At 41.9% G+C, this 23491-nt stretch overlaps 1 protein-coding gene across 12 annotated transcripts in view; it reads right to left on the bottom strand.

Moving 5' to 3' along the window:
• Positions 1-532: 532 nt before the first annotated feature.
• Positions 533-23491, bottom strand: part of URB2 (URB2 ribosome biogenesis homolog) — a 34049-nt gene continuing 11090 nt past the window's right edge. For 6 of the 12 annotated variants that reach the window (XM_023646265.2, XM_023646266.2, XM_070228283.1 and 3 more), the window contains 6 exons: positions 22441-22601; positions 20332-20442; positions 18503-18745; positions 9114-9201; positions 6286-6425; positions 533-2488 (listed from right to left, as the gene is read on the bottom strand). In XM_023646265.2, coding sequence (XP_023502033.2) covers positions 2291-2488; positions 6286-6425; positions 9114-9201; positions 18503-18745; positions 20332-20442; positions 22441-22601 — 941 coding nt within the window. In that variant the 3' untranslated portion in view covers positions 533-2290. The remainder of the gene's footprint in view (positions 2489-6285; positions 6426-9113; positions 9202-18502; positions 18746-20331; positions 20443-22440; positions 22602-23491) is intronic. The other 6 variants (XM_070228264.1, XM_070228263.1, XM_070228274.1 and 3 more) reach the window with 2 other exon arrangements.

Consider the following 23491-nt stretch of genomic DNA (forward strand, 5'->3'; position numbering starts at 1 on the left):
TTTCAAAGCAGCATGGGGCCTTCAGCTGTGGCCCTGCAGTGCCACCATCCGGATGCCTGAAGCATTGCTCCATGTCTGCCTGCACTCCACAAACACTCCAAAAGCAGGGGAAAATGAATTATTGCTAATCTCCGGCCGTCATGAACACAATTCCACGAGGGCCTCTCAGACCCATGACGCTCCTGTCTTGGCACTTGACCAAAAGGGTAAAACCAAGAACATGGTTTTAATTCCACCTCTATTTACAGCCTGTGACCTTAAAAGGTTGCCTGCTCCCTCCAACATACCATCCCCAGGTGTGAACAAGAAATAACGTCATCAGCATGTTTTAGGATCCTGCAGGGAATTCAGCACATCAATACGGAGCCTTAAGCACAAAGATGCCGGACCACCTGAATCCATTTCTGGTCCCCAGAGCTTAGAAGGCTTCTACACACACACTGTCTAGACAGAGGGAAGGAAATGGATAAAACACATGCAAAGCAGAACCATCTCCCGGACTCGGTCAGCCAATGCAAGAAAGAAAATCAAATCTGGACCATGAAAAATGGGCTATTTCTCTTAGATAGCCCAAAAATCCACTTTATATTGTCTGTTCCAATCATACATGCATGAAAAAGTAATGGAAAAAAGCCTTTTGCTTAGGGATGATCCTTCAAATAATGTAAGACTACAATTTGACTGACTAAACAAGGATTTTCAGGAGAAATCCAACATGAATTCCACAAAGACAGTAAGTAATAATGAAAGCAAATATCCCAACTGAGAAACAAGCTAATATTACATAACAAACATAATTATGTAAACATAATTTAGATAAGAAATAAAAATGGTAAATACGAAAAGTGTACAACCTCTTAGTAACTAAAGAAATTCAAAACAAAATAACATTTCTCTAACAAGGAAACATAAAAAAAGAAAATCATATACAACTATGTATGGGGGGATTTGGGGAGAAGAAGAAAAAAAAGAAAAGATTGGCAACAGATGCTAGCACAGGTGCCAATCTTAAAAAAAAAAGAAAGAAAATCAGTAATATTAAAGTTGATTGACTAGTGGGAAAATAAATTAGTTCATTTTCCGGAGGGCAATTTGGCAATATTTATATAAATCATTAAGAAGTGAAAGGATTTTTGACAAGCAATTTTTTGAAAACTTGTGGGAATTCATCTTATGAAAATAAAGATAGAAGGGAAGAGTCAGCTGAAAGCATTGCCTATAAAAGGAAACTTGGACAGATCCTGATGTCTAACCACGCAGAATTTATTAGATAAAACAGCTACATCTACTCAATGGACTACTATTCAGCCATTAAAAAGTATGTCAAATGTCTTTATATACCCAAAGATGTTATTGAAATATTACATAGGGAAAAAAGTTAGGTAACTAAAACAAAAGTGCATTTATAATCCAACGTGGCAACTATGTTTCCTTATGTACACCTCTCTCTATATACAGATGCACGGTAAAGGGATGAAAACAACTCACACCAAGGAGGTGAGGCTGTCTGGGTAGCTGGGGCTAGGAGGGTTTCTAAAGTTTTTTCCCTCTTATTTTCTGAGGTTGCTATAATGAAATACATTGCTTAGGTAATAAGTAAAAACAACTAAGAGTATTTCTTAGACTGAATAGGAAAAAAAATTCCAAAGTAAACTTTAGAAGGCTAAATCAGGAAGAGTAGGTAGGAGAACAGAGCCCTAAAGAGCATCTACTTGCACACCAGGGGCCCCGACCCCCGCCCAGAGCAGGCACCTCAGCCGACACGGGGTAGCAAAGCTCTAACTTTCTCCAGCCCCATCAGAAGGTATACTCAGAGAGAAGGCAGAAAAAGTGGCATTTCAAGAATACTTCCCATGTCACTTACTTGAAGAATATAAAAGGCAAAGATATTTAAAAGGGATTTAATTATATAGCCATGTATCTGAAGTAAAAAACAGGTTCTAGATAGTTCTTAGCGGGGAGAGGGGAACCAAACCACTGAATCGAGACAAGAACCACATTTGGACATTTGAAATGGCCATCAGAGAGATTTGGCAATTTTTTACTGCATGCACCTTATCCTAGTGTCTATTTTCAGGATTCTATTGCAATACTTACTGCATAAAAAGACGTTAAAAAATACTGTGTGAAAAACACGACAATAAAATCTAAATTATATAAACCGAAAAGGATTTTCCACATATGCCAACACTGCACATTACAACATCTGAAGTCTTTCACTCTCCACTCTTTAAGCCTGGGGGCCAAGGCCGCTCAGCACTGCTGGCAGCACCTCTGTAAAGCTGCAGCCTTAGACGGTGTATCTCTTCTCTCCTTCGTGTTTTGCCTTGTGATACTTCACGTAATCATTGTACAGCTCCTTAAAGATGTCTCTCACTCCTGGCTGCAGTGCGACCCGTAGGAACTGGATGTCTGGTTCAATGCAGAGGTCCAGGATGAGGTAGATGCCCTCCTGCAGAAGGCCTTTCACCGCCGGATACAAGGTGACCTAGGAAAGAAGGACACACCTCTGTAAGAGCAAACAAGCAGGGACTAAGGCCTGGGAAACCTGAAAAGGAATTCCAACTTCAGCCTCCAGTTTGAGAAAAGACACTCCTTTTAAAACACCATTTTGCACATAACTTAAATAACTGAATATTCATATGTTAAATGTTTGTATTTTGGGGAAATAGAAGCCAACTCAAGTGAACAAAAACCTGGAATAAAACATCACAAAATCACAGGGGTAGCTTTGCTATTCAGTAAGTGATGCCTGTGTGTTTACTAGGGAGATTTAAAAAGTGGAATCTTCAAATCTGAAATTCTTACAAGAGCCACCTGCACACTGTCAAATTCTTCCAGACAGTCAATCACACTGGAAGCTATACTAACCATGGGTTAACGGCTGCAGTGTTTACCACACAACTGACCCCACCTCCTGCTAGGCAGGCTCTGATGCCCTCCAGATCACTGATAGACTAGCAATTAGACCACATCAAATCACCCAGCATCAGATGTGATTTATGATTATACTTAATAGATCTTTTCATTTCTGTCAACAATAGCACAATGGGCCCTAAATTTCTAACTGACCCTGATGGCTGAATTGGTTCCTGTGCCTAAAGATGCATTTCTTCCCTGAAATTCTGGGTTAACTAAAATCCGGGGCATAGCAGGAAGGATGGGCAGTCCAGCTCCAACTAGGCTATATCAGATATTGCACACAAACTTTCAGATCAGAGATTCAGACTAACATCTAGACAAAAAGGCCAAGAGAGTAGGCTCCATTCCATTTGCCACAGCCACTCAGGCTTCGGCCTGAACACCCCAGTAGCTGAAACCAAAAGGCAGCAGAAAGGTTCCAGGTGACAGGCCTGGGATTGGTTGAGTCTTTGTTAATAACCTGATGAACTAGAAGAGTTATAGCTCTCTGCAAACACATAGCTTCTGGAGAGGAGACAGTTTATTAACTGGGAGTTTGATTCACCAAGGCAACCACTGGGAGGTACATTCCTGAAGAGACAATTTGTTTCTGTCCCTAAGATGATGCTATTCTTCAAAGTTATGGTCACTTTCACATGATAGTTCAAAAAATTTCTGACAGATCATCCTCTTAAATTTTACTATTTTATAGACGATAAGAACACAAGGACTGAAGGTGAAATGTTGTCCGTGATTCCACAGTAAGGCATCAGGGAGAGGAAGAAAAAATAAAACAAAACACAAAAGTCCTGAATCTTCCTAGTGGAGTGAGGACTTTTTAAGTTGCTGCTCATTCATTCAGTTAATCATCACTCACTAAACAAGCAATTCCACTTCCAAAGGCAAAAAGCAGGGAAGTCACTTTCCCAGTGGCCGACTGAGATCTGAACCTGGTTCGAGTCCAGGACCCACGCTCTTCACGATTCCTTTACACGCTATCTCATTAGTGGAACAGACCAGAGAGTCTGCTGGGAAACAGGAAAACCAGTAGCATAAACCTACACAACCACTTCACATCTTTATGTTTCAGACAACTTATTTATAAAACAAGGGAAAAAGTCAATTTCTACAACAAACATCACAGGCCAATGAAGGAAAACCTCCTGAAGTAGCTTACAAGGACCTTAGGAACGATGAGCAGTGCAAACTATTTACTCTAAGCCATCAACATAGAGGGACAGTTGTCAACTTGATTACAGGTAAAACAGAAGAGAAAAGTGACTATAATTTCCCTGACACATCTCCACTGTGACCCAGTCCTGTGTGGAGGGAACAAAAGCTGTAGGAGTCGCTGCTCCTCATCACTAGCACAGTTTCACCAGGCCATCGGCCCTAACTTCCGACAGACCTCCACTGATAGCCCATCCACAGATACACGAGGGAAGGCAAAGGAGATCCACTCAGCTACACTTGCTATCTAGCATTTAATTAAACTTAAAAGTGTCTTTCTAGTCTAGAAAGATTTATGGCTCTCTCAGGAGATGTCTCTAATGCATATGGAATATTTTCTTCATTACTGAATTAAAAACAATGAAAGATAAAACATGGACTGCCCTGCCAATGGATTCTGGGATGCTGCAGCCTTAGATATTTCCCAAGGCCTATGGCTTTCAAGATTAAAATTTAAAAACAACTCATAAGCATAAATTAGACACGAATAATGGGGCCAAAAGACCAGAGACTTCTCATAAAGTAAATCTCAGAATAAAAATTAGTGACTTAAGGGTTCAAATTACTGCCTTCCTTCTTGGCCCTCAGTTAAATGATATTACTATGTTTCCTTTTATTCTTCAGTGAAACAGAAAATACGCCAGTGTCTTCTTCCAGCAAAAGCTAACATATTAATGAGTCGAGTGCTTAGGAAATATCAAGATTCTATTAAAATGCTAAATAATTCCAAGGAAACCAAACTCTAAGCCCACACCTCATTCAAAGAATGATTTGTGAGGGTCTCTGTCTGCTGCAGCAGCCCTTACACACAGAGAGCCTGGTGAGGACCCAGCGCACGCCATGAGGCCAGGCTGCCTCCTGCAGCATTTCCCCCAGTCCCCACTGGACCAACTGTCCGCCCATATGACTGGCATCTCCACTGGCTGATGTGAGCAGTGCCAGTGGGTTTGCAAATTACTTAGTTACAGATTCATCCTGTTACAGGGTCAGGAAGAAAGCTAATGCAACACCAGATTTTCTGAGGAAGCCCATGCAGCCTAATCTCCCTTGAGAAATGCTGACATCACTAACATAACATGTTTACCAGGGGTTTTAACATTATTCTTAGAAGGTTTACAAAGGGGGGATACTCTATGGAGAGAGATATATACAACATAAATGTATATCTACCCATGTGCAAGTGGACAGATATACACATGAACACACTGTCCTTGAAGCTTCTGAAATTTAATTTAAACAAAGTAAGGTATGTGGTCCTGTAGTCAACTCACAACATGAGTCACACAGGTCCTGTGGAATTTTGAAAATAGCACAGTGACATTCTAAAGTGAGATCACTGTTGAACAATCAATTATCCAGAATACTGAGGCAAAAGTCAGACTAAACAGGACAAAAGTATTTCTATTTAATCTAGCTGAATGAGTCTGCAGGTATCCCCACCGTGTCATCCACTTTGAGTGTCTGAGAGCAGCTGAGTCACATGCACGACAGATCCCAAGACTACAGATCCATGGGGCTGGCCCCGTGGTGCAGCGGTTAAGTGCACACGTTCCGCTTCTTGGTGGCCTGGGTTCACCAGTTTAGATCCCAGGTGTGGACGTGGCACGGCTTGGCAACAGCCATGCTGTGGTAGGCATCCCACATATAAAGTAGAGGAAGATGGGCACAGATGTTAGCTCAGGGCCAGTCTTCCTCAGCAAAAAGAGGAGGATTGGTAGTAGTAAGCTCCGGGTTAACCTTCCTCAAAAAAAAAAAGAGTAGAGATCCGTGAACTCCTGCTGCTGAGGGGACCCAGGACCCCTCTTCCTGGTTGCCATTAGACCCAGTCCTGTGAGAGTTCCTGTTCTTGGACCTGGGTAACATTTCACCTCCCTTATTACTCAGGAGCCTGAGGTTTGGGCTGGTGCAAGAAGAAAGATCTAACAGTGACTGAGCACCTCCTAGGTACCAGGCCACTGCCAGCCCTGTGAATGTCACTTTGTTCAGTCTTTGCAATAACCCTGCAGGGTGCTGCTCAACACCAGAAGATATACAGAACAGCCCACAACAGAGGATGATCAGGCCCAAAATGTCACTTGCCCCCTTGGTTGAGAAGTCCTGCTATAAACGGCTGTAAATGAAAGCACGTGATGAGAGACAGTCAGCTTGGTTTACCTTCTGTGCCTCCGTCACATACTGGGCCACCATAAAGGGGGAAAACACTGTGAACTCTTCAGCCCGGGCTGCGATGTGGCTGTACATCCTTCCCACTAGGCGGGCACAGTCTAGAACCACCATCAGGTCATCTGTGCTTCCTACAGAAGCAAAGTGTTTCCAAAGCAATTAGTTCAAAAACAGTGCATTTTAACTCTTCTAATTTTATACTTTTAATACAGTCTAAAGATATTCAAACCTTCCATCTTTTCCCAGACTCTTTAATTGGCTACTTTGAAGACAGAATGAGGGAAGAGATGATATATCCAAATATTTATCTCTCTTACAAAAAGAACACTTAAAATACTCGAGTACATGGGGTTTTTTTTTAAGAGTACGGTAACCAAGATTTTTAGGAAAACATCTAGGATTGTTCTTGTATTTAAAAAGGAAATTGATCTCTACAAGGAAGGCTTAAAATGGGGGAAAAAATGGAACATTATCTTAAAAAAATGAGTTTTGACATCATATGATTTTACAGATAAGATGGCCTAATTATGTCTTTGCCTCCTTAAGTTTCAGAAATTGTGCAGAATTTTTCCTTTATAGGCAGATGGATATAAGACTCAATTATCATCACTAGATATCCTCCTGTCTTCCCAGATTTATTTCTGATTCCTAGTTCTTTCTACTTTAAGGTGCCAGGACCATCCAGGCTCTTCTTAATAAACTCCTCTCAAGAATTCTAACAGCCTCAAATGTGCCCACAGCCCAGTTTACACCTGCTCCTGAGGCCTTCACAACAGACCCCAGGTGGGGAACCCCAGCATATGTCAGAGCACCTCCCCAGCTTTCATTCAGCATAGTGATATACCCATTTTCATAAAATTCCAGAAAATGCAAACACATCTACAGTGACAAAAAGCAGATCAGTGGTGGGCTGGGGCCAGGGGGAGAAATGGACTGCAGGCGGACAGTTTTGGGGATGATGCAAAAGTCCTGTATTTTGACTGTGGTGGTGGTTTCCTGCATGTATTTACCTATCAAAACTCATTAAATTGTGTATTTTAAACAAATACAGTTTGTTACACATATATCATATATAAAAACTTGATTTTTAGAATGCACAATGTCTTTTTTTTTTACCTTGAATATACATACAAACATCTTGCATATATGCAATTTTTCTAGATCACTGTAATTTTATGAAATTATGTGAACTGCTAACACTCACTGGACATTTCAACAGGTAATACACTTCACCAAGAAGCACTTTAATATCTAACATGTACCATTTCTTCTCTATTTTCAGACTGCTCAACATACACATCCAGTTCACAACATGAATATCTGGCATTTATTACTTCAGCCACAGATTTAATCTGTGGTCATTAAAGAGTGCATTAGATACCAACAAAAGGAGAGTAAATAGTTAAAACTCTACTCAGTTAAGCCATGAATACACCAGAGAACCAAATCTTGGCAGACTAGAGGTGACTGAGCTATGCCAAAACGGATGTAGCACAGAACTACTCATGTGGAACGTGTCCTCACACTTCCTCAGAACACATGACAAAGGACACATTTACAACTACATGTAGGACACACCTGTGGCAGGGTGTGTGAAGGGCTCTGCTCCACCACTGCTCAGCGAGGCCTGGGCCAGGGCAGCCCCCTACTCGGACATTTCCCATCTCCTGTCTAGGCAGACAACACCAGCTGGAATAGGGATTCTTTCTTGCTGAGCTCAGACTCGACCCTAGAGGCCTCAACACAGAATCGTAGGTAGCCACCATCAACTGACGTAGGCTAGCTTGGGAGAGGGAATCTGCTTCCCAATCCTGCCCCCAAATATATTCACAACATTACATTGACACGTGCTCTGCACTAGGCATGGGAGAAGGTGAAATACCTAACTGTGCCACTGACTGATCCCAAAACCAGGCAGAGTAATTTGGGAATTATAATTAAGGGTTAACTACATTCCTTCTCTTTTCTCAAAAGTTAATTGTTTTAAGTAGCTATTGCTTAAATCTACAAGTCTCAACCTATTAAACTGATTCACACTGGCAGAGAAGTTGGATACAACTCATATATTTCTAGCCTGCCACAGGTTCTCCCTGACAACCTCCAAATTGAGTTGTAAACCACTCCTTTGTGGTCCCAGAGCATCCCACCAGATACCCTATCTTCGTGCAGAGCACATCACATGGTACGAGGCTGTTCCATGCTATGCAGATTTGAAATAGTGCAATACAGACAGTCTCACTTTATATGCAAATTTTTAGATAATAAGAATCTCCCTCAAATTAGAAATTTAGCAAAAACCAACAAACTTCAAGGCTGAAAAATAAGCTGTACACATAATTTATGCTATTGTCATGTGGCAGTTTGCTTCATTGGTAAACAAATATAACCTTGCCAAGATGAGGCTGGACTGGTGAGTCCAGGAACTCATTCCTTCTATAAAAGGCGATGGCTCTGTAACTGCCCATTCCTTTGTAATCTCTCCTATTAAATTACAAACTCCTTAAGGGCAAGAATGGGATTGCAGTCAATTTTATATCCCCTTTATATGAGCGTAAATATTCCTGAATCTAGCCACTTTTTCCCCCCAGGAAAATAACTATTTCAATCAGGAGATGGCAAATGCATTCACTGTTTTGGATACAGGAAAACAAGGTGACAGTTTGAAATTTTTTTAAAAAATTGTATTGAGTATTCATCCGATGATCTGAGTATTTTTCTTATTCAAACTCAACTGGGTGGTTCAGTAACATATGTAGTGAGAGCTACCACAAGATGAACATACTTGATATTGCGCATCTGATACTATTACTCTGAATTACCTTTGTCCTTCTGCCGCCCTTCATGCATAACTGAAAACACCAACTTATTGAAACAGTTCAAGAAAGAAGGGATGGCTTTCAGCATAACCTGTAATAAAAGACAAAAGAATATAAAAACATGTAAGTAATTGTTTATTTCAAGCTCTTCTACTTTAAAGGAGCTCATATTTATCCTTCTTAACCTTACCTATCAAGATACTCAAAACAGTTGTGGCAACTTCTTTTTGCCTAGACATTCTGGAGAAATTGCTCACTCACCTTACTTGACTCTTCAGCATCTGTTTCAATGGTTTAGGGTAGGGATTCCATGTTGCATAACTTTAGGAATCAAATGAAGCAATCCTAGTTTAGAATTTGCTGAATTTGTGTCTTTTACTTTAACTGTTACTAGTGCATTCTGGAAATGAGTAGAAATAAATAATAAAAGGAACAGTAACCAAAGTATTCAACTATAATTGGCACTGGAAAAAAGATTATACAAAGCAAATTCATTTAAAATGAGGATCAAAACTTCTCATTTTTTAGTGATGAAAATGTCTGGCTGAGACTTTATCTTGAAAAATGATATTAAAATTATAAAACGTGAGAGAGGATCCAAGATGGCGCTGTGAGTAGTCCTCTTTGTCTCTCCCCCTTCGAGGCTACAATTATTTGGACACTCATTGCTTAACAAAGGATATCCAGACAGCATCTCAGGACGTCTGAGAGACCCACGTACTATACATCGGAAGGCGGACGGACTTCCCTCCGGGAGGAGGTAGACATAGGTGAAAACTCTCCGACCCCGACCGAACAGCCTAGTACCTGCAAGTGGCTTTCTTCCAACGGACGCCCCCAGAAGATCAACACACACCTAGGGCAGGAGTGAGCACACACCAGAGGAGCGACGGTGGAAACAGGTGACCAGAACCCTACCTAAACCCCCTGCAATTACTCCTAAATGCAGGGGGAAACTCTAGAGTTACACACCTGAGCCCGCGGGGAGAGTCTCGCCCCACCATTGGCAGGGAGATCCCGCCTAGTGTTCACGGCGCCCAGAGGGTCCCAGAGAGAATCACTGAGGGTACGGCGGCCCCCCGGCTGCCACTGCCTGCACGGTGGGGAAAGGGATTGCCGGAGATCTCAGAGAGGACTGGGGCTGGGTGAAGCTCCAGAGGCCGGCTCCACGCCCCAGAGGGGAAGCTCCAGAGTTCCGCCCGGGCAGCAGACAAAACTCTCTGTTTGCCATTAGCGGAGGGGCCACGCCCAGCATCCACAACACCAGGAGGGTCCCAGAGAGGAGAATATCAGGCAGGGCAGCAGCTGACCAGCTACTACTGAAATCAGGATCTCCGGCTATCCCCCAGACAGGGCAAAGGGCTCCCCGAGTTCCTGGGGAACAGGACTGGGGCTGGGTGGAGTTCCAGCAACCCACCTCTGTAGCCTAGGGGGAAACCCTACAGGCTCACGGCAGCCTCAGGGAAAGCCTCTGCACAGCACTAGTAGAGAGCACCCATCCGGCAGCCACAAGGCTGGAAGACCCCGGGACAAAAGTAGCATAGCTAGGTGAGCTAACCACAGACTGTAGAAGATGCCAATAGCTCTGCTGCGACCCATAGTGGACAAGTGAGATTTTGTGGGTGCCGACAGTGATGGAGCAGCAAATATAAGTGATCCTACCCCTGGCCGCTGGAAAAGCCCATAACACCATTGCAGACCCCAAGGAGGGAGCACGTCTAGGTGGGCTGCAACAGTAGGCACCAGCAGCCTGAAGCCTCCCCATGACGGCCCCCACAGCAGAAGAGGGAATCCAAAGGACCACTGTGACTACGAGGAGGGGCCCAGACCCAGTTAGCAACTGCGGAGAGGATTCCTGGTTGGTGCAGTATAAACAGCTGCTCCCCCACCACACCAGCAGAAACAAGTGGAAGGAGCAACTAAACTCTATCTCTATGCGGAGGCACAAATCAACAACATCAAGCAATATGAAAAAATACATTAAATCTCCAGAACAGATGGAAAATTACAAATACACAGAAAACAATCCCAAAAAAATGAGATATATAACCTAAATGACAATGACTTCAAAACAGCCATCATTAAAATACTCAATGAGTTAAGAGAGAATTCAGATAGACAACTCAACGAGTTCAGGAGCTATGTCACAAAAGAGTTTGATACGATAAAGAAGAACCAAACAGAAATACTAGAAATGAAGAACACAATAGAGGAGATTAAGAAAAATCTAGATGCACTGAACAGTAGGGCCAATAATATGGAGGAAAGAATTAGCAGTGTGGAAGATGGGAATACAGAAATGCTGCAGGCAGAGGAGGAGAGAGAAGTAAGACTAAAAAGAAATGAAGAAACTCTCCAAGAATTATCAGACACAATTAGGAGATGCAACGTAAGGATTATAGGTATACCAGAGGGAGAAGAGAAGGAGAAAGGGGCAGAAAGCCTATTCAAAGAAATAATGGCTGAGAACTTCCCAAATCTGGTGAGAGAGATGGATCTTCAGGTGACAGAAGCCAATAGATCTCCAAACTTTATCAATGCAAGAAGACCAACCCCACGGCATATAGTAGTGAAGCTAGCAAAAGTCAATGACAAGGAGAAAATACTAAGGACAGCCAGGCAAAAGAAACTAACCTACAAAGGAACCTCCATCAGGCTATCAGCAGATTTCTCAGCAGAAACCTTACAGGCTAGAAGAGAGTGGAATGATATATTCAAAAATCTGAAGGACAAAAACCTACAGCCGACAATTCTCTACCCAGCGAAAATATCCTTCAAATATGATGGAGAAATAAAAACTTTCCCAGATAAACAAAAATTAAGGGAGTTCATTGCCACAAAACCTCCTCTTCAGGAAATCCTCAGGAAAACCCTGATTCCTGAAAAATCCAAAAAAGGAAAGGGGCTACAAAACCAAGAGCAGAGGAGATAAGTAGAAGGACAACAACAGAGAGTAGCAGCTCTTCATCGGAACAGATTAAACCACGGGACAAGAAACAAAGGAAATTGAAGAAAACCGGAAAACAAGACATAAAATGGTAGTGGTAGGCCCCCACATCTCAATAATCACTCTAAATGTAAATGGATTGAACTCCCCAATCAAAAGACACAGAGTGGCAGGATGGATCAAAGAACAAGATCCAACAATATGCTGCCTCCAGGAAACACACCTCAGCCCCAAAGACAAACACAGACTCAGAGTGAAGGGATGGAGAACAATACTCCAAGCTAATAATGAACAAAAGAAAGCAGGTGTCGCTATACTAATATCAGACAAGGTAGACTTCAAAGCAAAACAGATAAAGAAAGACAAAGAGGGACAGTATATAATGATAAAAGGGACTCCCCACCAAGAAGACATAACACTTATAAATATATACGCACCCAACACAGGAGCACCAAAATTTGTAAAGCAACTCTTAATAGAACTAAAAGAAGACATCAACAACAATACAATAATAGTAGGGGACCTCAACACACCATTAACACCAATGGACAGAACATCCAGACAGAAAATCAACAAGGAAATAATAGAATTAAATGAAAAATTAGACCAGATGGACTTAATAGATATATATATAGAACACTTCATCCAAAAACAGCAGGTTACACATTCTTCTCAAGTGCACATGGAAGATTCTCAAGGATTGACCATATTTTGGGAAACAAAGCAAACATCAATAAATACAAGAGAGTTGAAATAATATCAAGAATCTTTTCTGATCATAATGCTATGAAACTAGAAATCAACTACAAGAAAAAAGCAGAGAAAGGTGCAAAAATGTGGAGACTAAACAACATGCTTCTGAACAAACAATGGATCATTGAAGAAATTAAAGAAGAAATCAAATATTATCTGGAGACAAATGAAAATGAGAAAACGACATACCAAATCATTTGGGATGCAGCAAAAGCAGATCTAAGAGGGAAATTCATCGCAATACAGGCTCACCTCACTAAACAAGAAAAGGCTCACATAAGCAACCTCAAATGACACCCAACAGAACTAGAAAAAGAAGAACAAACAAAGCCCAGAGTCAGTAGAAGGAGGGAAATAATAAAAATAAGAGCAGAAATAAACGATATTGAAACAAAAAAGACAATAGAAAGGATCAATGAAACAAAGAGTTGGTTCTTTGAAAAAATTAACAAAATCAACAAACCTTTAGCCAGACTCACCAAGAAAAGAAGAGAGAAATCGCAAATAAATAAGATTAGGAATGAGAGAGGAGAAATCACAACAGATACCAATGAAATACAAGGGATCATAAGAGAATACTATGAAAAACTATACGCCAACAAATTGAACAACCTGGAAGAAATGGACAAATTCCTAGACTCCTACAATCTCCCCAAACTGAATCAGGAAGAAATGGAGAATCTGAATAGGCCAATCACAAATAAGGAAATAGAAACGGTAATCAAACACCTCCCCAAAAATAAGAGTCCAGGACCAGACGGCTTCTCTGGAGAATTCTACCAAACATTCAAAGAAGACTTAATACCTATTCTTCTCAATCTATTCCAGAAAATTGAGGAAGATGGAGTACTCCCTAACACATTCTATGAAGCCAACATCACTCTGATCCCCAAACCTGACAAGGACAACACAAAGAAGGAGAACTACAGGCCGATATCACTGATGAACACAGATGTAAAAATCCTCAACAAAATTTTGGCAAACCGAATACAGCAATACATCAAAAAAATTATACACCATGATCAAGTGGGATTTATACCAGGGACACAGGGATGATTCAACATCCGCAAGTCAATCAACGTGATACACTACATCAACAAAATGAAAAACAAAAACCACATGATCATCTCAATAGATGCAGAGAAAGCATTCAACAAGATCCAACACCCATTTATGATAAAAACCCTCAATAAAATGGGTATAGAAGGAAGGTACCTCAACATAATAAAGGCCATATATGACAGACCCACAGCCAACATCATACTCAATGGACAAAAACTGAAAGCCATCCCTCTGAGGACAGGAACAAGACAAGGGTGCCCACTTTCACCACTCCTATTCAACATAGTACTGGAGGTGTTGGCCAGAGCAATTCGGCAGGAAAAAGAAATAAAAGGAATCCAAATAGGCAATGAAGAAGTAAAACTCTCGCTGTTTGCAGACAACATGATCTTATATATAGAAAACCCCAAAGAATCCATAGAAAAACTATTAGAAATAATCAACAACTACAGCAGAGTAGCAGGGTATAAAATCAACATACATAAATCAGTAGCATTTCTATACACTAACAATGAACTAACAGAAAAAGAACTCAAGAACTCAATCCCATTCACAATCGCAATGAAAAGAATAAAATACCTTGGGGTAAACTTAACCAAGGAAGTGAAGGATCTATACAATGAAAACTACAAGACTTTCTTGAAAGAAATTGACGACGACATAAAGAGATGGAAAGACATTCCATGCACATGGATTGGAAGAATAAACATAGTTAAAATGTCCATACTACCTAAAGCAATATACAGATTCAATGCTATCCCAATCAGAATCCCAAGAACATTCTTCACAGAAATTGAACAAAGAATCCTAAAATTCATATGGGGCAACAAAAGACCGCGAATTGCTAAAGCAATCCTGAGCAAGAAAAACAAAGCCGGCGGAATCACAATCCCCGATTTCAAAACATACTACAAAGCTACAGTGATCAAAACAGCATGGTACTGGTACAAAAACAGGTCCACAGATCAATGGAACAGAATTGAAAGCCCAGAGATAAAACCACACATCTATGGACAGCTAATCTTCGACAAAGGAGCAGAGGGCCTACAATGGAGAAAAGAAAGTCTCTTCAACAAATGGTGCTGGGAAAACTGGACAGCCACATGAAAAAGATTGAAAATTGACCATTCTTTTTCACCACACACCAAAATAAACTCAAAATGGATCAAAGACCTAAAGATTAGGCCTGAAACAATAAGTCTTCTGGAAGAGAATATAGGCAGTACACTCTTTGACATCAGTTTCAAAAGAATCTTTTCGGACACTATAACTCCTCACTTGAGGGAAACAATAGAAAGAATAAACAAATGGGACTTCATCAGACTAAAGAGCTTCTTTAAGGCAAGGGAAAACAGGATTGAAACAAAAAAACAGCTCACTAATTGGGAAAAAATATTTACAAGCCACTTATCCGACAAAGGGTTAATCTCCATAATATACAAAGAACTCACACGGCTTAACAACAGAAAAACAAACAACCCGATCAAAAAATGGGCAGAGGACATGAACAGACATTTCTCAAAAGAAGATATGAATATGGCCAATAGACACATGAAAAGATGTTCATCATCGCTAATCATCAGGGAAATGCAAATCAAAACTACACTAAGATATCACCTTACACCCGTTAGATTGGCAAAAACATCCAAAACCAAGAGCGACAAATGTTGGAGAGGTTGTGGAGAAAAAGGAACCCTCATATACTGTTGGTGGGAATGCAAACTGGTACAGCCACTATGGAAAGCGGTATGGAGATTTCTCAAAAAGTTAAAAATAGAAATACCCTATGACCCAGCCATCCCATTACTGGGTATCTATCCTAAGAACCTGAAATCAGAAATCCCAAGAGTCCCTTGTACCCCTAGGTTCATCACAGCATTATTTACAATAGCCAAGACGTGGAACCAACCTACGTGCCCAGAAACAGATGATTGGACAAAGAAGATATGGTATATATACACAATGGAATACTACTCAGCCACAGAAAAAGACAAAATTGGCCCATTCACAGCAACGTGGATGGACCTCGAGGGTATTATGTTAAGCGAAATAAGCCAGTCAGAGAAAGACGAACTCTATATGACTCCACTCATAGGTGGAAGTTAATATATTGACAAGGAGATCTGATCGGTGGTTACCAGGGAAAAGGGGGGGCGAGGGGAGGGCACAAAGGGGGAAGTGGTGTACCCACAACATGACTAACAAAAATGTACAACTGAAATCTCACAAGCTTGTAATCTATCATAACATTAATAAAAAAAATTTAAAAAAATAAAAAAAAATTATAAAACGTGCTTCTTTTATACTCAACCATCCTTAGATTGTGATCAAAACAATATACTGTCCAATAAGCAGCCACAATCCACATGTAGCTACATAAATTTAAATTAATTAAAATGGAAATTCAGTCATATAGCTCCTAGACCACATTTCAAGTGGTCAAGACAAGTGTGGCCAGTGGTTACCATGCTGGACAATGAGATACAGAACACATCCATCACCACTGAAAGTTCCACTGGACAGCACTGCTCTAATTCTTAGAATGAACAGAGTAAATCAAGTGCTGGGATTCCTTTCTTTGGTATAATTTATCCAACCAAATTCTTGATAGCTTAACATCACAATCTTTACGTGAAATTATCAACCTTTGCAAACATCTTCAGAAAGAGATCATTTTTGCAAAAGCTTTCCAGAGCTTCATCAAATTTCCCAGGGAGCTCTCTTAATCCTCTATCAAATTGATTAAAAGCACACAAATCCAGGGCCAGACTATCTGAGCTCACACCCTGGCTTCATGTGTGATCCTGGACAGTCACCCAACCTTTCTGTGCCTGTTTCCTCATCTGCAAAATGATAATAATTATCAGTTGTCATGAGGATTAAATAAGTGAAAACATGTGAAGTGCTTAGAACAGCATTAGCTGCTGAGTGTTCTGCTGGGTACTCTGGCTATGCTGACTTCATGCTTCCCCCTTTACACTCAACTAAGCACACTCTAGCCTGGTACTTTTATCCACTCGGACCTACTGTACACACTGCCAACACTGTGAGCAAGTACCACATGGGGCCCTCTGCCCCTACTTTATCCCCCAGGCCACATGAGTGTGAGCTACTACCATCAGTCACATCATTCTTGACTGCAGTACCATGTCATTATTCTTATCAATTTTCTCCTTTCATTCAACAGTCTAATTCTGCTAAACGGTCATGTATTATTTGTCCTGCAGGAGATTTGCACAGTTTTCTAACATTACTTTCATCAACTACATGAAATCCTGCAGCTTTTGCAAGATTTGCAATTTCAGTTTGTAACTGATTTGTATTGCATTTATATTCTTTGATCACATAAAAATCTAACAATCAGCAGAGAGATTTAATAACAAAGATGCTGACAAGTGGGGCAGGGCCAAAGGCAACTGTTAAGTGGGGAAGGCAGTGGAGTGCGGCCCAATGTCATGAGTGCTTAATTTGCCAGAGAATAAATTTTTTTTTTTTAAAGATTTTATTTTTCCTTCTTCTCCCCAAAGCCCCCGGTACACAGGTGTATATATTTTTAGTTGTGGGTCCTTCTAGTTGTAGCATGCGGGATGCCGCCTCAACATGGCCTGATGAGCAGTGCCATGTCCACGTCCAGGATCTGAACCGGCGAAACCCTGGGCCACCCAAGCGGAGCACGCCAACCCAACCACTCAGCCACGGGGCCGGCCCCAGAATAAATTTTTTTAAAAACTGCATTGCCGGCAGGTCCCTAACCTTATAACATTAAAATACTTAAAAATATGTGTGCCTGTGTATATGTTCATCTATCCTATTTATGAGTTCCCATGCATCACATGTATGGAGGTGGTACAGTGAAAAAGAACACTGGTTAAAGAAATCAGCAGACTGAAGTTAAGATGTGGACTCAGCTGGGTGACACTGGTCAAATCACTTAACAGCTCTAAGCCTCAGTTTCTTTATCAATAAAATGGGATAACCACTTACTTCACAGACTTGCTGTAGGGGTGAAATGAGACACACAGCAAAGGTTCAATAAATGTTGGCTGAACTGGCATCTTTTCTATGGGACATTAATTCCTAGTCTCAGTTTAATTTAAAAGACAGCATACTTCAATAAAAAGAAAAGTGATCTACTAATGACCAAGTAATATTGAAAAATGCATGTAAAACATCTAGATAAAATTGTTTTATGAAATAAAGGAGTGCAGGAAAAAACAAACAAAAAAAGGGCAGCATACTTGTCAACTGAGAACTCAGGATGCCTCACTCCCTAGACCCATTTGAATTAGAAACCCAAGAAGAGATCTAAGCAAGTAAGTAATATTTAAATATGTGGTCTGCAAAAACAGAATTTCTAATGAGCTTTCTTAAAAGCTAGTACACAGACACTGTTCAAAGTGTCAGATCCAACAAAGACGAACTCACACAAACAGCCCAATGTGAAGGTCAAGCATTTGTGTGCTTGAGAAACTGCTCTGGCCCTGGAAATTACTGGAACCAAAAAGTTTGCTTAGCAAATCATTATTTTTATTATCCTGCAACAGTAAAGTTCTACAGCTGCTATTCTGATGGCTGAAATGACCCTGCTAATAAAGAAAAGGCTGCCTGGTGCCCTGTTCCTCCTCCTTACCTTCGGGTGACACTGCAGGATTGAGAAGAGCACATTGTGCACTCTTGGGAAGATGCTCCCATACTCGAAGGGCTTCAGGTGGTCCAAAGGGACTGTGAGTAGGATGCTGAAGGCCAGGCTGACATGGTGCGGGTTGCTGACGGTCTCCTCCCCCTGCCGCAGCAGTGCGGCCAGCACATCCAAAATGGGCCCCACCACTGCCAGGGGCACAGGCTGCTCCTGACAAGCCTCTCGGTTTTGTAGCTATTACGACAAGAAGGAATCAAGGAAAGAAAATGAAGGTAACTTTCCAGAGAAATAACAAAAAAACTGAACCAGGCAGGTAAAAACTGAAGTGGCAGGGGTAAGAACGTCCACACTCCAAAATGAATTGATGTGGTCAGTGGGCAGTTTGAAGAGACAAGGAGGCCAGTGTCCAATCTCCAAGGGCAACCTACTATGGAATTGGCTGTTTCAGTCCACACTTTTTGTTGGATTCATCTACCATGAAGAGAAGTAATTTCTTATAAAAGAGTTGACTCATCCAACTTAGAACAAGAAAACTTCACATCAGACATAGATAACATTTTCCTAAAAAGATGATGCATTCCACATCTATAATTAAACTTCATTTGTTACAGTTGTTAAAAATCAACTCTAGTTAAAGATGTTCAATTATCATTCTAGAGGAGGGAGAGAACAGACTCCAGATGAGGGAAAGCTCAAAGTCCTCCATACAGAACCTGGGAGAGCTCACCCATGACCCTCCTCCTCACACAGCCATCTGTAAACAGCACCCTTGTGAGGCTTTGGGGGCCTATCTCTCACAATGCTCATCTATTTTTGGGTACTCTGGCTGCACTGACTTCATGCTATCCCCTTTATATTTACCTAAGCAGTTCCTAGCCTGTGTTTATATCAATGTGGACTGCCAACACAGATCACGCACCACATGGGCCCCTCTACCCGCTCCCCATTCCTCCTCCTGCTGCCCACTACACATACTAGGTAGACATGGGATTCGTCCACGAATAGAGATTCCTAGGAAAGTGACGACACAACAAAATGGAAGAACAGAAGAGAATGTAAGTCTATTCTTTAGACCTTCTGCCCTGAGAATATGCAAATCCAGGGCAATTCTGTCAGTAACAAACGCTAGAATGAGAGCTGATAACAATGTTAAAATAGATGCTGCTCTTTTGAATCCAGGTCTAAGAATACTGACGCCAGACTCCTCAAAGGGCAGAAACATGGAGATAGTCCCAAGCTGAAGTAAGTTTGTGTTCTAGTGAAGCAAAAAGTCATGTATCTACTGTGTATATTCACCAGGTACCAAAATGTAACATCTAGGTGAGATTATATCAATAACCTACCCGTAACATTACTACCCCATTCTATAAAGCCATTATTTCTTACTGCGTCATAGATGTGCGTCATTTAAACACACACACACCCCTATAAGGGAATGAATGCATTGAACTGATCACAAAATTTTGTGGGGGCAAAGAAAGCCCCAAGATTCCTCCTCATCTCATCTAATTTAGACAGGCCCCCACAGTAGCCTCATCACGCCACCACATTCTTTCTATCACTGCCTGTCCAATGCTCCCTAGTGCTCCTCGATGCCCCTTCACACCCCGTCTCTACTGAGGACACCCATGTGTGCAGACAGACAAAAGCACCAGCAGGACACGTACTGACAAAAAAGCATTCTGCTCAAAGCCACCTTCAGGATGCAGCCCCAAAACATACTCTGCATAAACTCAGAAAATAGCAGAAGAAAACACCGCCTTCTGTCTCTACAGGAAGAAGAGGGATGAGATACAGGGCACAATCCAGAGGGTACTCACAATCAGAGCCGTGACTATCTGGGGGCACGCACGCCAGAACAAACTTGCCTTCTCTCCACTGAAGAGGCAGCTCAGTAGCAACTTGATCAATGTAACAGCAGATAAAATGGCCTAGGATAAAAGGAAAAAAACTTAGCAGAAACAGCCAAGCTTTCTCTTAAGAAGTCCATGTTGGGAAGCAGCCTGGTCTCTGGTGCTGAGGCGATAAAGCAGAAGCCCGTCAGAACCCTGGTGTCGGGGCATGGATGAAACCAGGCTGGGGTTAAGTCCTGAGGGTGATGTCCTTTATGTCACCACACAGTCAGGGAATCAACAAATAAGATGAGGAGAACTAGGACAGAGTAAGGGCGCTTGTTTTCATTAGCATCTCATTAAACCAAACATGTACATGTGCCAGAGAGTAAAATAAAAGAAGGCCACAAACAAGTACTCTGGTCTAATTATAGATATCCCATCCTGTCAAAACAGTGTGGAAAGAGGAGGCTGGCTGTAACCTACCTGTGCAAAAACTGTATATGCTCACGGATAAAAGGAGGAAACACGGACAAAGTCAAACAGCTGGATTAGGTGTGGGAGTACAGGGGAGGGCTTAAACCATGTGAAGGGAAGTATGTGGGAAGGAAACTATCTTCACTGAGTGCCTCTGTCAATAAATATCTGACGCTGTGCCAGGCGTTTGATTGACACCATCAATTTCAGCGTCACATTAGTCTCTTCTTCCTCCCCTAACACTGCAGACCCACAGCCCACAAAATTCTGGCTTCCATCCTTTGCTCCTCGCTTTCCCTCTCACTCCCTGACTAGACACATCCCTACACACATTCCCTAATCCCCATCCCTAACCCTGTCAGCAGGCTCACTCTCTCCCCTGAGCTTAGGTCCCCCTCTCCCACCAACCTGCAGGGTGTGTCTACCCACCAAGGGCCTGAACGTTGATGCCTCCCTTGCCCGTCCATCTTCTCACACTCACACATCCTCTGCTCCCAGCAGAGGACACGCTCACTATGTTGTGCACACATCACCCTCCACCCTGTCTCCATAGCAATGTCCTTCCACTCCAGGCCACCCCCCTGAAATCCTATGAATGCTCGGTTTGAGTGTCATCTCCTTTGTGAATCTTCTCCGACTATCTGACTGGTTTAAACAGAAATTTATGGTTTATTTTTCCTTGGCTTGTGGAAGGGAAGCCCAGAAGCCTTCTCACAGCTATAGCTCAATCGTGCTGCAAAGACGCACAATGAAAACTTCCAGAGAGAGATGGGCAAGTGCTGCAGGCAGTGCAGAGCAGCCAATCTGGTCCAGCCTGGGCCTCATGCTCACGTAAAGGAGACATGAGTTCTCCCTGCTGCCCAACTCTGACCTAAATTACCCTCTCCAGCTCTCCTCCCACCCAAATCAAAACCCAATCCTTGTGTGTTGATTATAATCAGAAATCAAGAAGCCACTTGTGATGCAGAGAAAGCTCAGAACTAGAAGACTTGGGTCGTAATCCTGGCCCCACAATAGTTAGCTCTGTGGGTTTATTCCTCCTGTGCAAGCAGGGACAATATCTGACCAGTCCAATGCATGGGCCGTTGAGAGTACCAAATCTAGCATGTGATCTCCATGCACGGGCTCAGTAAAATACGTAATGCCAAATGCAAATACAGGGCTTTATTAGCAACTACCAAATAAACAAAGGCGCAAAGGATTGAGGGCAGCTTGCTAACTTGAGTGATTCTCAAATGGGAGCCAGGCTGTATGACCAAATCAAGTAAAATTTTTCAAAAAGTATGACGGGGAAGATCTTAAACAATGGATGAACAGAATTTAACTTTTTACGTTAATGTCAACATTTATATCATATTTAGTATTTCACATAACAAGAACACACAGTTGCAATTTGAAAAAGTTTCCCTTTGAAAAATAAGACCTCCTTACATTGAGGCCCTGGGCCTCTCGAGAGGCCAGAGCTCCCTCCGCAAACTCCCTTTTTGCCTATAGTGTCTATTGGTCTGACTGTGTGTGCTTAATTAGTTTTAGGGGTGACGCTGCATCTCAAATAACTTTTCCCATTTGAGCAAATACTGTCTACATGCCTGCCACACAAGCAAGAAAGGAGCTACACACCTGTAAATCTGCTCTCCACATATTACAGATGTCTAATCCTTGGAGAATATACCGCATCACCATCCTGAAGTCCTCTGTTGTCCCAACCTCTAACATTTGGGTGAACAAGGCTCCCAAATGAGGTTCAAAATCCTGAATTACCTGAACTGAAATTGCAGGATCTGTGTGGAAAAGAAATCAAAACTGTCAAGATGTGATAGACAAGAGGCAGGTGAAACAAACCAGAGCAGCTATATGATGAAACAGAGTGCAGCCAACAAATTAAGTCACCATTTCAGCGGCATGGAAATACTCATGTGTAGGTGAAAAAAGCAGGACACACAACATTTACAGCATGACACCAGCATCTCACACACAGTGCAAAGAAGAGCCTGACAGAATGATAATGTTTAGCAGTGCTTAACTCTGGACCATGGGAGATAGGTCACTCTTACTTTCTTTATACTTTTTTTCTACTTTCCTTTTATTCTTTTATATAATCAGTAGGAACACAGGGGTGGATGGTACTTTTAAACAGATGGGAACGTTAAAGAGATTAAAAGAATCTCAAACTTCTGGGGACCTGCCTGTCAGTCATCCAGCTGTTTCCCACTTAATGTGGGACAGCCTTCTATCGTCCCAGGGTCCTGTGGCCCACAGTTTCAGAATAAAACTCGAGGTTAGGGCCTTTAAGGCCCTTTATAATCTGACCCCAGCTTATCTTTCCAGCCATGTTTCAGCCCATCAGACTATTCCACATTGCCAGAATACCTTCCTACGTCCCAGGGCTTTGCTTACTACATACAGCATGGTGGGGAGGGGAGGACCAAAGGCTTTGAGAGAAAGATGTAGGTCCGAGTCTCCTACAAGCTGTAAGATCCTGGACTCATGACCTCTCTGAGCCTTAATTCCCACATCAGTGAAATGGGCAGAACAGCACCAACTCCTGTGGTTGGCAAATAAAATAAAGGGCACTGCGGAGTGTCTACCACATGGAAGGCTCAGCATTAGCACTCCCCACCATCTCCACTGGCCCTACCTATCCCTCTGAGGCCACTGCTTACTAACACTT

This window comes from Equus caballus, chromosome 1 (assembly GCF_041296265.1).
Source record: "Equus caballus isolate H_3958 breed thoroughbred chromosome 1, TB-T2T, whole genome shotgun sequence".
In the NCBI taxonomy this organism is placed as follows: Eukaryota; Metazoa; Chordata; class Mammalia; order Perissodactyla; family Equidae; genus Equus; species Equus caballus.